Below are 15,000 nucleotides of genomic sequence, written 5' to 3' on the forward strand. Positions count from 1 at the left end.
GCTCTTATTATTTTTAACGTTGTTGTTGTTGTTATTATTGTTATTGTTATTATTTTTGTTGCTGTTGTTATTACTATTGCAACAGCGCATGAATCATGATGCTAATATTGATACTGGTCACTCTCCATATTACTACTTTACTGGTACTATTAATACTGCTACTGCTACTAAAATTACTACTTTTACATCTACTACTACTACTACTGCTACTACTACTACTACTACTACTACTACTACTACTACTACTACTACTACTACTACTACTACTACTACTATTACTACTACTACTATAATCACCACATCACCACCAGTACCGCTATGCTTGCACAATAGTACGCCTGCTCTATAACCAGATCAGAGAAGTATGGGGAAGAATACAACCCATCAAATACTCTCATGTTCTGCCCAAGGTAAGGTTCTACATTACTCATTCTCCTTCTAACTGTGTCTCTCCCTCCCCTTTGCACTACTACTACTACTGATAAATGTCCTTATGTCCCTCTATGTATCTCAAATGAATAATGATAATATGTGTGTTTCTTAGTTAATACATAAATATAATAAGAATTTCGTTTCATTTTGCTACATCATAAAGAGTAATTCCCAAATTCCTCGACCTATTCTTCTTTTTTTTGTTCTACGCTCATCAGTACATCACTTATTAGAAAAAAAATAACGAAGATCAAGTGCTCTTTAAACTAATTCGTCAAGAGAAGCAAACCTGTAATATCATGACGCCAATAACTGTTCCCGTATCTTTTTTTTTTATATCCAGAAAAAAAAGAATATTAAAAACAATGCACATTACGTGACATTTACTCCTCTATTTCTCAATTTTCAGTAATTCACGTGACATTTAACTTCACTAATATTAAACCCCATGTTTTGGCTCATAAGCTTAATCGCCATTCTCTTTAAGAAGGAAATGAGCTTAAGGCAATATCAATTACTTTATTAATATGTGTTTATTTAATGAACATAATTTCATACGCACTCCCAATTTCCTGAGTAAGAGAGTGCATTAAGACGGGAGGGAGTAAAGGTGTGTGGGAAGGTGGCCGGCCGGGTTTAGGGGAAGGGAGAAGAAGAGGAAGAGGACGTAAAAGTGGAAGAGGAGGTAACAGGATCAGGGTACAAAAAGATATATAAGGGTAGTAGCGAGAAGTAGAGAACTGGAATAAGAAGAAGAATGTAATATACGTAGAGTAATGGGAACTAGATGAGGGAGAATGAGAAAGGGGGAAGGAGTGAGGGCGAAAGGGTAGGCGAGGTCCGGTGCGGTGCGGCGCGGTGAGGTGAGGTGAGGAGAGGGGATGAAGGAGAGTGGGGATGGGTTCGCCGATGGGGAGGGAGGGACACTGGATGACCTTGACGAGTGTGCTGGGCCAGGTGTGTTTTTGCGAGGCCGCTCACCTGCCCACACCACACCCACTGGCCTCCTTCCCCGTCCATTCGTCTGTTCACTTGTCTCGCATTTCTTTCACTCGATTTCTATTCTTTCTTCATCTCTCTTTCTGTCTCTCTTATTTATCTTTACGTTCTTTTCGATTTAGCTTTATGATGTTCATATCTTACTCTGATACTACAACATCACAATAGCTATAACATTTACGATGTTTTTTTTTTGTACTTTTTTTTCCGTTGTCAAAATGAAAAAAAAAATCAGACAAAATGTTTTTTTTCTTGCATTCTACATCTCATTCTTCATTAAAATGAAAACAGCAGGCTAATTAGTGGTAGCTCCGGCATTGACCTTGACTGACAAACGAAGATATAATATGAGTAAAAAAATAACATCATCTATGTGCTCTTCCTTATTCTCCCTTCCCTGGATGGCTTCGGGATGCTTCTACACTACAAGTGGATCTACCTATAAAACTTGCAATTTGTGACTGGTTATGGAGCCTACGCTAAGCAACACCGGGTGATTGAGGAATTAATACTGGGGGTGGCATGTTCGAGTTTTTGATGACACTCATTATCAAGTTTAAGTGTGCCGTTCCTTATGCTATGTTATGGTGATTGTTAAATGTGAGTTGGCGGTGAATTGTGCGGGATGCCTTGTCGGCATTAAAGCTGTCCTCTTCCTGTCTGTCGTCTTGGCGCGTGGAATGAATGCGTACTGACAATGCTTCCGTCTTCACCAGGTCACTATGTCAGGACAGTGTGGTAACAACTATCAAGCTTAATCACTTAACACGTTAAGGAAATCACAAGTAAAGCGAGGTGTGTGGCACTGCCTTGCACCGCTTGTTGTGTTGTTTGCCGTTTGCAGACAACGAGTGCGTGCGTGCTTGGAGAAAGCTTTTGCTGGTATGGCGGACAGCTCGAGCATGGAGATCTAAAAGATGGAAAAGGTGGGAGGAGTCTTACAAAGATAGGGAGGAGTCCCCACACACAGCTAACACCCTTCCGTTCACTCTCATACACTTGTATTATACTTACTGACCCGAATAACGGTATTGCCACACATTTCTATCATTATATATTTCCTGTAGAATTTATCCCATTGCATCGATATATAGAACGTGATATACAACTTGGCAAAAAATTCCATGATCGGTTTCAAAGAAAACGAAAATGAAAAGGGTGCGCGAGGGGCTACGAGACCTTGAATGAGGAAGGTGACCTTGTACTGTAGAGGCTGTCTTCGTAAGAGTTGCCTCGCCCAATAGGAAGAACGAGAACACACAGAAAGGCCAATCATAATGCAGATGTGCACGTGATCCTCTCAGGTGGCTAGTATATATAGAGGCTCCAACACTCATTTCGGCACAACGATCCAGGTCGCAGAAGCCTCAGCAGGAGTTCTGGGCCACTAGACAGAACAACCATGAAGTTTCTGGTAAGTTTGTCTGACTTTGTTCATGAAGAATGATTACTTTTACCATTCGACAGTGACTTACTGTTACAGAATTATGATATATCTCAGCACAAGACACATGAAAAACTTACAGCACGACTATTATTGTGCCTATCAGTAGAACAATAACATAACCCTTAAGGGATTTGTTCAATGAAATATATAAAAATAAATGAACAAATTTCTGTAACTTTTATTCTTGTATTACTAAATGCTGTATTCCTTCTCTTTGCAGGCAGCTATCTGTCTGCTCGCCGCAAGCGCGAGCGCACAGGTTGGGCAATCAGGGATCGTTAGTCCTGATGGAAACAACATCCAGTTCACGCATGACTTTGCTCATAGCATTGTGCTCAGTGGACCTTCTGGCATCGTGACAAGTGATGGTAAGAACCTCCAGCTGACCGGAGGCCAGGCTGCCCTCCATGCTGCCTCCCCACCGGCACCTCAGCCTGTGCCTCAGCTTGTCATTTCCCGCAGCGTCGTTGGTCCCTCAGGAATCGTGAGTCCTGCCGGAAATGTTCAGTTCACTCAAGAGATGGTTGACGACAACGTGTTGGTTGGTCCCTCCGGCATTGTGACCAAGAGCGGCCAAAACATCCAGTTCAACGATCAAGGGCTTCCTCGCACCAAGCGCAGCGCCGGCTACGTCTTGCCCGCGGGCAACCTGGGTCATTCTGGCATCGTTAGGGCCGACGGCACCTTTGAACAATTCAGCCACGACTTCGCTCACGATATTGTGCTTATGGGACCTTCCGGCTTCGTGACCAAGAGCGGAAAGAACATCCAGCTAACTGCTGACCTCCACAGAGTCAAGCGTGACCTTAGGGGTCCCTCTGGCATGATCCTTAAGGACGGCACTCAGGTGCAGTTCAAGACCGGCGAAACCACCGTCGTTCTTGATGGCCCATCTGGACTGGTTCTCAGCGACGGTACATTGGTGCAGAGACGTGCAAAGCGTGACCTTGTGGGTCCCTCTGGCATGATCCTTGCTGACGGCACTCAGGTGCAGTTCAAGGAGGGCTTTGCCACTGTCGTATTGGAAGGTCCCTCTGGAATGCTGCTCAGCGACGGCACTCTGGTGCAAAAGCGTGTCAAGCGTAACCTCGTTGGACCCTCTGGCATGATCACCGCTGACGGCACCCCTATCCAGTTCCCCGCCCACGCTGAGGCCGTCGTCACTGGCCCATCTGGCATTGTCTTCTCCAACGGACAGAACGTTCAGCTTCCTTAGAAAGACCACCGCATATGCACCAGGACTCTAGTCTATACATTCTTCCTGCTGACTTCTCTGCATTTTTGACAAACGTTAATTATTCATCACGATGTACAGGTAAAAGATTCCCGTATATATATATATATACGAATAAAGGTAACTGAAGCGATTTTTTACATGTTTTCTCTCCTCACCTATTCCCCATGCGCAAACCAATGCTCGTACACTTAAGGTACGAAAACTTCAATGGAAGTAGCCAAAGCCTTCTTAATTCCTCCCCTTCCCGACAATCAAGAGAAAAAAAATTACTTTACATAATGAAATGCTAGAGTAGCGCCTAGATAATAGCTTCATAACATTTGTTATTAGAAATTTCCTTATTTTCTTTATACTAAAAAGAAAAAGTAACCACTAACAAATAAGCTAATTTCTCTCTCTCTCTCTCTCTCTCTCTCTCTCTCTCTCTCTCTCTCTCTCTCTACCGCTATTGTAATGATGTCTTTAATAGTGAATATAAATAACATTCTACGACAGTTAACTACAGACTTAAGAGACTTAAATACAATATTGCAGTAATATTGGATGATGCAGTATGGGGTTGCAAAAATACTATATTTCTTTTTTATCTGTTTGTTATATAAGAATATCGAAAACATTGATGTCTCTAGACTATCTACGGCGAAATACTAATATTCTTTACACCTCGCAAATCATCCAATTTATTTTAGACGGATTTCAAACTACAAGTGCAATCCATCTGATATCCATGCAATGTAGGAGAGCGGAGAACATAGCAAGGAAACAAGAAAAAAAAAATAGTAAACTAATGGAAATAATCAAGAAGTCATCTGTGAAAAATTAAAAACACTGAAATCCTCTTTAGTTAATTATTCCACATCTTAGCCAGTGAATAAAAGTGAAAGGAAAGAGGCACCCAGTAGTAGCAAACACAGAGGAATGTTGGTGGTACTAATAATGGTGGTGGTAGTAGTAGTAGTAGTAGTAGTAGTAGTAGTAGTAGTAGTAGTAGTAGTAGTAGTAGTAGTAGTAGTAGTAGCAGTTGTAATAGTAACAGCAGTATCAATAGCAGTAGCAAAAGCAGAAGCAGATACAATAGTAGTAGTAGCAGCAGTAGCAGCAGCAATAGCACAAACAATAACCACATACTCAGATATATATCTAATGATAGTAGCAGCAGCAGCAGCAGGAGTAACAGGAACAACAAGGAAACATAAACACAAATAACAATAAGAACAGTATCAGAAATGTTACTATTTGTAGCAGCAGAAATGGTGGTACTACTACTACTGCTACTGCTACTACTACTACTACTACTACTACTACTACTACTACTACTACTACTATTTCTACCACTATTACCACTACTACTACTAGTACTACTACTTCTTCTACTACTACTACTAGTACTACTACTTCTTCTACTACTACTACTACTACTACTACTACTACTACTACTACTACTACTACTACTACTACTACTACTACTACTACCACTACTACTATTACTACTACTATTACTAATGTTGATAATAATAATAATAATAATAATAATAATAATAATAATAATAATAATAATAATAATAATAATAATAATAATAATAATAATAATAATAATAATAATAATAATAACTATAATAATAATGATAATATTAATAATGATACTACTACTAATAATAATAATAATGATAATAATTATTATTATTACCATTATAATAATAACAATAAAACTTTCAACAACGGTGATATTGATACTAATTTTAATATTTGTAGTAGCAGTACAAGAACAAGAACAAGAAAAAGAAAAAAATCGAAAAAAATGCATAAATAATAATGATAATAATAATAATAATAATAATAATAATAATAATAATAATAATAATAATTATAACAATAATAATAATAAGATTAAGAAGAAGAAGAAGAAGGAGGAGGATAAGAAGTAGCAGCAGCAGCAGCAGTAGAACAACAACAACAACAACAAAACAACAACAACAAAAAGCACAAGAACAAAAGAAAATAAGATGAAGAACAACAACAATAACAGCACCAATAACAACAAAAACAGCAAAAGGTATGTTTTTACAATTACACCAACAACTCGCTTCTGGATGAAATAATTTTTTTTTTTTTTTTTTTTGTGTTGGGGGTTAAATTTCGACCTGTTTCGAATAAATATACACTTCATTTCCGTCGAAAATCCGTTTTTTATTTATTTATGTTTTTTTTTGTAACCCCTCCCCATCTCTTACGGAAACACGATTATGAGGTAAAAACGAAGCATTTTTGTGGTATATTTTAACCTGCTTTGAATGGATCTGCACCAACTTAACTTTAACTTAATTAACCTAACCTAACCTAACTGAGTAGCCTAATCAAAGCTACACGCAGCACCACTGATGCGTCTTCCTCAGAACAAAATTAATTTTATCTAACATAATCAAAGGAATCTAACCAAAGCAAACTAGCTTAATCCGACTCGCAATGCTAAGAAGTTAATATAAAGCCATTACCTTATTTCCCTTCGTAAAATCTGGTGATACAATGGATATGATCGAGGCAATAACCTGCCCAGGCAGATATCTTCATAGACTGATTCAAAGAGAGTTACTTCTCTCCACGAATCGCCCTGATTGGTTACCTTTATTCTGTTTTAATTTCATTGGTCAGCGGCTGCTTGCCGAAAAAAGAACCAATCACCGACATTCATTTCACGCGTGCGCAAATAATGTGACAATGTGCACAGACCAACGAACACATGTAACGGCGTTGTTACTTGTTCAGTACCCGTCAGTCCATCAGACGGGTGGTTGTTCCATCTCCCCAAAAAGTGGTAACTTTTTAAACATTTTTATCAACGTTATAAACAGTTTGTGATGGGTATGAAAGGGTTCAAATAATTCAGAATGATAAGCTCTATCAGATGAGAAGAGTAACAAAGGCCATGTTGCTGTTGGTGTAAAAGTAAAATAGTACCCAACAACAACAATAACAACAACACCAAAAATAAGTTGTTTTTTTATTTATTTTTTGTTTTTGTTTTGGCCTATAGCACCCATAGGCATACCTGAAGAGTATATGTAGGAAGCGCCGTTAACCTTCTACCCATTAGTGGTGCAGGCAATTTTATTTATAGTGGTACCCATATTAGGGCCCATATCACCACCCAAGCACATCTTTGGTGTAACCACCTAGAACCTTGGTACGATGGTGACATGTAGGTATCTTTAAACCACATATCACTTCAAAGCGTTATGTGGTGAGATTCGAACCTACGCGTGGACGTTTCCCCGATCCAATGCTAATCACCTTATCCACAACGCCACAGCCTCTCTAGTAATTGAAAGAAGGAAGATAAGTAGGAAGAAGAGGAAAATGAGGTAGAAGATTAGGCAAGAAAGTAGAAGATAATAATTATTAGCATCCACAGTATCATTATCATCATCACTATCATGATCATTATTATGAGAAGTAATAATAATGGTAGTAGTAACAATAGTATTAATAGTAGTAATGAAAATAGTAGTAAACATAAATAGAAAAGAATAATGATAATAACAACAGATGGAGAAGAGGTGGTTTATTTTTCTTATCAAATGTCGTTGTTCGTTGTTGTTATTGTTGTTGTTGATGTAATAGTTATTGGTGGTGGTGGGTGTGGGGGTTGTGGTGCTACTGTTGTTGCTACTGTGGTCTCTTTTTTATTCGCTCAGTTGGAACTGAAAAAAAAAAATGTGACTATAAAGAAATAAGAATGAACATGTTCATGAAGTCATCATAAAACTTGCCTCGACCAATAAGAACAAAGGCATTTCCTTGCAAGGCCAATCAGGAGGCAGATGAGCACGTGATCCCTCGCCTCGCTGGTACATATATATAGAGCCTTGAAGACTCACCCAGGCAGAACGATCTAGGTCTCAGAAGCCTCAGCTGGAGTTCTGGACCAACTGTCGCAGGGAACAATGAAGTTTCTGGTAAGACTAAGTTATTATTCAGCAGCCTTAGTAAATCATGTGCAAACTGTGAGGGTATATCCCTTGCCTCATTAACGTATACATTGTACTTCTCACCTAAACACAGTGACATATCATATCTCTTCATAGTTGAATGGAGCACCTTCTTTTCTCAAAAAAAAAAAATAATAAATAAATAAAATAAAATAAATAACATCCATGATATTGGTAAAAGTAAGGAACATATACAGTTGTCATTCTTGAATAACTTAGTTGCCTTTTTCTCTTTGCAGGCAGCTATCTGTCTGCTCGCCACGACCGCGAGTGCACAGGTTGGGTATTCAGGGATTGTTAGTCCTGATGGAAACAACGTCCAGTTCACGCATGACTTTGCTCATAGCATTGTGCTCAGTGGACCTTCTGGCATCGTGACAAGTGATGGTAAGAACCTCCAGCTGACCGGAGGCCAGGCTGCCCTCCACGCTGCCTCCCCACCGGCACCTCAGCCTGTGCCTCAGCTTGTTATTTCCCGCAGCGTCGTTGGTCCCTCAGGAATCGTGAGTCCTGCCGGAAATGTTCAGTTCACTCAAGAGATGGTTGACGACAACGTATTGGTTGGTCCCTCCGGCATTGTGACCAAGAGCGGCCAAAACATCCAGTTCAACGACCAAGGGCTTCCTCGCACCAAGCGCAGCGCCGGCTACGTCTTGCCCGCGGGCAACCTGGGTCATTCTGGCATCGTTAGGGCCGACGGCACCTTTGAACAGTTCAGCCACGACTTCGCTCACGATATTGTGGTTATTGGACCTTCCGGCTTCGTGACCAAGAGCGGAAAGAACATCCAGCTAAATGCTGACCTCCACAGAGTCAAGCGTGACCTTAGGGGTCCCTCTGGCATGATCCTTAAGGACGGCACTCAGGTGCAGTTCAAGACCGGCGAAACCACCGTCGTTCTTGATGGCCCATCTGGACTGGTTCTCAGCGACGGTACATTGGTGCAGAGACGTGCAAAGCGTGACCTTGTGGGTCCCTCTGGCATGATCCTTGATGACGGCACTCAGGTGCAGTTCAAGGAGGGCTTTGCCACTGTCGTATTGGATGGTCCCTCTGGAATGCTGCTCAGCGACGGCACTCTGGTGCAAAAGCGTGCCAAGCGTAACCTCGTTGGACCCTCTGGCATGATCACCGCTGACGGCACCCCTATCCAGTTCCCCGCCCACGCTGAGGCCGTCGTCACTGGCCCATCTGGCATTGTCTTCTCCAACGGACAGAACGTTCAGCTTCCTTAGAAAGACCACCGCATATGCACCAGGACTCTAGTCTATACATTCTTCCTGCTGACTTCTCTGCATTTTTGACAAACGTTAGTTATTCATTACGATGTACAGGTAAAAGATTCCCGTATATATGTATATATATATATATATATATATATATATATATATATATATATATATATATATATATATATATATATATATATATGTGTGTGTGTGTGTGTGTGTGTGTGTGTGTGTGTGTGTGTGTGTGTGTGTGAATAAAGGTAACTGAAACGATTTTTGACTTGTTTTCTCTCCTCACCTATTCCCCATGCGTAACCCTCCATGTCACTACCAATACTCGTACACGTAAGGTACGAGAAACTCAATGGATGAGGCCAAGGCTTCCTAATTCCTCCCCTTCCCAACAGTCTATGTATAAACTGCTTTACATTATGAAGTGTTTGTGTAGCGCCTCAGCTATACCTCCATAACATATTTTACTAGAATTTTTAAAAAAAATTTCTTTATACTAAAAAGAAAAGATAACTACCAACACAAAAGTTAATTCTCTCTCTCTCTCTCTCTCTCTCTCTCTCTCTCTCTCTCTCTCTCTCTCTCTCTCTCTCTTTATTGCAATGATATCTTGTATGATAAATATAAACAATACACTATGACACGTATACAAATGCAAATTGACATCAAATGTAAAAACATGAATAATAATGGGAAGAAACGGTACTTGAAAGGAAAACCGGACAATATCTACATTATCACAGTAAAACTCAATGATACAATTGCATGAAAACTGGATCTCTTTATCAAATGTTTCTTACGTAATAATTTCTTCGATTTTGGTGTTTTTAGACCAAGGATTCTAGGGAGGATATACGGGTTCATTGGGCGGGCTGGAGGAATTGATTAGGGAACCTCGCTTCCAACAGATGGCGCGCGGGTCGTAGGTAGTAAGGGGGAGCGGGACGGGGGGATCCATCAGCGGGGGAGGATGAGCGCCGTTACAAGTTTCAAACAGTTAGTCAGTCACGGGAAGGAGCGCAAGGCACAGCAACCATTGCCTGTCTCCGCCTGGGCCACACCACGCTCAGTGCTCACTTGCATCGCCTACATCAGTCTTGTGACCCATTCTGCCCTTGGTGTAGGACTACCCTGAGGCCATGGAACATTTCCTGCTTCAATGCCCACGCCTCCTTTCTCAACATAGTGCATTACGCTCCTGGCTCTCCGCCCTGGCCATCACAACACTCGACCTGCCCACCCTCTTGGCGGCCTCAGGCGTCCACCTTTCCTACCAACCTACTGTCCTTCGCCTTACTTGTGCCTTCTTGAGGAAGATCGGCCAGCTACCACGCCTGTGATACCCACACAGGAGTACCCCAGGACTCATAAGGATCCATAGATTTTCTTGGCCTCTTTTGAGTCCTTATGAGCCCTGGGGTAGTCCTGTGTGGATATCACAGGCGTGGTAGCTGGCCGGTCTTCCTCAAGAAGGCACAAGTAAGGCGAAGGACAACAGGTTGCTAGGAAAGATGGACGCCTGAAACTGCCAAGAGGGTGGGCAGGTCGAATGTTGTGACGGCCAGGGCGGAGAGGCGGGAGCGTAATGCAGTATGTTGAGAGAGGAGGCGTGGGTATTGAAGCAGGAAATGTTCCATGGCCTCAGGGGTAGTCCTACACCAATGGCAGAAGTGGTTACAAGACAGACGTAGGCGATGCAAATACGGAGTATGGTGTGGCCCAGGCGGAGGCGGGCAGAAAACGCATATATATATATATATATATATATATATATATATATATATATATATATATATATATATATATATATATATATATATATATATATGAACATGTTTTATTTGCCTTATAAGTTCATAACCACGAGAGAATGCAGGGAAAAATAAGGGGATGGGGAGAAAGCATGGAAGAAATTTTAAAATACTCCTAATAACGTTTTCTATGAAATTACTCGCTTCTAACAGATGGCAGCACCGTCGCTGTCCTCCTAACTTAACCCACACCAGAACTTCCTCTCTGTATATTCCTTGTTCTAGACCATCTATAGGGAAATATTAATGCGACATATGCCTAGCACTTCATTCAATTTATGCTAGATGGATTTCAAAATAAATGTGTGATCCCATCTATTGTTCATGTAATCTAGGAGATAGTTAAAAATATCTAGGAAACGAAAAAAAAAGTGGCAAAATATAAAACTAATGAAAAGCTGATCTGTGAAAAAAGAGAAAAAAAAGATTGAAATTTTGCTTTGTTAATTGTTCTAATTCTTGGGAAGTTAATAAAGTGAATGGAAAAAAGGTACCAAACTGTAGCGAAGAAGATGGAGTTTTAGTGGTGCTAATATTCGTGGTTGTGTCAGAAATAGTAGTAGTAGTAATTGTAGTAGCAGTAGTAGTAGTAGTAATTGTAGTAGCAGTAGTAGTAGTAGTAGTAGTAGTAGTAGTAGTAGTAGTAGTAGAAGTAGTAATAGTAGTAGTAGTAGTAGTAGTAGTAGTAGTAGTAGTTGTTGTTGTTGTTGGTGGTGGTGGTGGTGGTGGTGGTGGTGGTGGTGTAGTAGTAGTAGTAGTAGTAGTAGTAGTTGTTGTTTATTGTTTATTGAGCTCATTGCCAAGTAACAGTTACATACATGAATAGATATATAGTACATATCTGTAGGCATTAGTCTGCTGAGTATAAACTCCTTAGCAGACAGAACTAATTAACCTTATATATATATATATATATATATATATATATATATATATATATATATATATATATATATATATATATATATATATATATATATATATATATGGCGCGACGGCAATGTTTAGCAAATAAAACTTACAAGAATTATATACATAATCTAACATAGTGTGATTCAACACAAGAACCTAACCATTAGCTATAATTACAGCAATTATTACATATATTCTTATTCTGTGGCAGCTTGACTTTGTAGATTGAATAAATATTGTTTAACTTTAATTTTAAATAGATTGAGATTAGCTATTATTTTTATGTCATCTGGTAATGCATTCCAACATTTCGGGCCAAAACAGTGTATAGAAAATTTGTACAGTGTTGTTCTTGGTTGTGGACATAACAAATTGACATTATTACCTCTGGTACCCTGGCTGTGCTGAATAACTCTAAACATTTTACTACTGTGACTATTGTTAATTATATCATTATAAACTGTGAGAAGACAAAAATATTTCAGTAAAAAGTCAAATCTTAATAATTTCAAATCGTTAAATAAAAAAAATATGTCTTATCATGTTTCCCTCTATATGTTATAGTTCTTATCAACTTCTTCTGAGTTGTTATGATTTCTTTTACATATGTTGGCCACGTACAACCCCAGACTGACAAACAGTATATAATAATAGGGTAACACAAAGAGTAATATACACTTTTCAATGCCTCAATTGTTAAATTATGACGTACTTTATATAATATTCCACATATTTTTGACAATTTTAAGCAAACTGATTGTATATGATTTTTCCAATTCAAATTTTCATCTATGATGACCCCCCAAAATTTTGTATATGCAACCCTCTTTAATTCACAGCCTTCTAAAAATACTGGTCCCATGTTGTGTACTACGGATCGATTTTGAAATAGTATATAATTAGTTTTTGTAATATTTATCTTTAATTTGTTAGCTATAACCCATTTATTAATATTTTCTAATTCAATATTCAGCGCAGTATGCAAGTGATCCAAGTTGTTATCATGTAATAAAAGAGTTGTATCATCTGCATAAAGAACATAATTAAATTTGTTACTGGCATTTGACATATCATTAATATATACTAAGAACAACAATGGGCCCAGTATTGATCCCTGAGGTACTCCCTTGTCAATATTTTTCAGCAACGATGTATTCTTGTTACAATATACTGCCTGCTTCCGGTTGTTTAAATAATTTTTGAATAACTTTAATGGTGTTCCTCTTATTCCTATATTATTTAGTTTATCAATTAATATATCATGGTCCAGAGAATCAAATGCTTTAGATAAGTCCAGGAATATGCCAGCAACATAGTGTCTTCTTTCAAAATTTCTATATACTTCACTTGTAAATCTCATTACAGCTTTCTCAGTTGACTTGTTACTACGAAAGCCATATTGATTATCGGATAATAAGTCAAAATATTCAAGGAAACCTTTAAATCTATGTGCAATAGCTTTCTCAAAATCTTTGCTGATCGAAGGTAATAAAGATATAGGTCTATAGTTACTTTCATCATCTTCTTCACCAGATTTGAATATTGGTATCACTTTAGCAATTTTTAGCTTATCTGGAAAACATCCTTACTGAAAACATATATTGATTATGTGGGTGAGAGGTACATCAATACAGTGTGCAGTGAGCTGAAGTAATTTAGGAGGAATTTCATCATATCCTGGGGCTGTATTCGTTTTTAAAGACTTCAAATATTCATTTACCTCTTCTTTAGTAACTGGATATAAGTAAAAAGAATTTTGTGATGGATTATTAAGAAACTGTCGGTGAGAGTTTTGTTGTATGTTTCTTTGTTGTAATGGTGTATCTGCTTTTTTCAAGAAATATTCATTAAAGACATTTGCAGTGAGGTCACTATTATTTTTCAGTCTGATTTCTTTAGAATTTCTGCTATTTTTTCTTCCCATTAGACTATTTATTGTGTTCCAAATTGCTTTGTTGTTACCTTGTTCACTCTTACATTTATCTTGAAAATATTTGTTTTTTGCAGCTCGAAGTAGAGTTACTAGTTTGTTCCTGTAAGTTTTGTATTGTGTTTCATATGACAATGGCCACTTAGAAGCCAGCCTCTCTAATCTATGTTTCTCCCGTATACTATTTTTTAATGCTGCAGTTATATGAGGACTTCTAACACTTTTAGTAGTAACTTTGATTTTTCTTAATGGAAAACAAGACGCAAATTTTTCCTTATAAAACAATGAAATTTATCAAGGGCTTCATTTGGGTCATTAATATCTAAAATTTCTTGCCAATTTACACTTACTACTTCCCTTATGAATACATTAGTATTTGAGTCCGAAAGATTTCTTCTCTCTACATATTCGTCACATTGATCTTCTATTTTTTTAACTGAGAGAATACTGCAAAATGATCTGTTAAGTCATTATAAACTATATAATTATTGGTATTGCTTTCGAGATGTGAAGTCCGAATGTGATCAATTAATATTGCACAGTTTTCTGTCACTCTTGTTGGTTTTGATGTCAGAGGGTAGCAGCCATGAGAATGCATTAAATTCATGAAATCTGTCACTCTTGTTGGTTTTGATGTCAGAGGGTAGCAGCCATGAGAATGCATTAAATTCATGAAATCAGAGACTCCTTGTTCATGTGCTTTAAGTAAATCTAAGTTCCAATCCCCAAGAAAATAAATCATTTTGTACTTTTTCTCTCTCTGCAAATTCATGTAGTTTGTTCAAAGCATTAAGAAAATCGTGCATATTCCCCTTTGGTGGCCTGTAAGCAGATGCAACAAAGCTGTCTGAAAAATACTGATCAACTAAATTTTGGAGATTATTAGCCAGATTTCTTATGTTCATACTTAAAACCGAAAATATATCAGCTGAATTTAATTTTGTATAAACATTATCTAAATATATATACGGTGAAAATTTTTGTGTTAAGTTTCTCATATTATAT

The 15,000-nt window shown here is 38.4% G+C and overlaps 2 protein-coding genes across 3 annotated transcripts in view; both read left to right on the forward strand.

Annotated features, from left to right (window-relative positions):
- The first annotated feature begins 2,688 nt into the window (after positions 1 to 2,688).
- Positions 2,689 to 4,245, forward strand: LOC123506694. The gene is made up of 2 exons (XM_045258962.1): positions 2,689 to 2,845; positions 3,099 to 4,245. Exons 1-2 carry the CDS (start codon positions 2,834 to 2,836, stop codon positions 4,092 to 4,094), a joined length of 1,008 nt encoding a protein of 335 aa, XP_045114897.1. The 5' UTR covers positions 2,689 to 2,833; the 3' UTR covers positions 4,095 to 4,245.
- A 3,736-nt stretch (positions 4,246 to 7,981) lies between these two features.
- LOC123506609 overlaps positions 7,982 to 15,000 on the forward strand; it is an 18,774-nt gene continuing 11,755 nt past the window's right edge. Inside the window, exons 1-3 of one of the 2 annotated variants that reach the window (XR_006675475.1) lie at positions 7,982 to 8,068; positions 8,341 to 9,456; positions 14,501 to 14,502. Coding sequence is in view for 1 of the 2 variants with exons in the window: in XM_045258855.1 (XP_045114790.1) it covers positions 8,057 to 8,068; positions 8,341 to 9,336 (1,008 nt within the window). In the remaining variant the exon portion in view is untranslated. Of the gene's footprint in view, positions 8,069 to 8,340; positions 9,468 to 14,500; positions 14,503 to 15,000 lie in introns of those variants that run through there. The other variant, XM_045258855.1, reaches the window with a different exon arrangement.

This window comes from Portunus trituberculatus, chromosome 20 (genome assembly GCF_017591435.1).
Source record: "Portunus trituberculatus isolate SZX2019 chromosome 20, ASM1759143v1, whole genome shotgun sequence".
NCBI lineage: Eukaryota > Metazoa > Arthropoda > Malacostraca > Decapoda > Portunidae > Portunus > Portunus trituberculatus.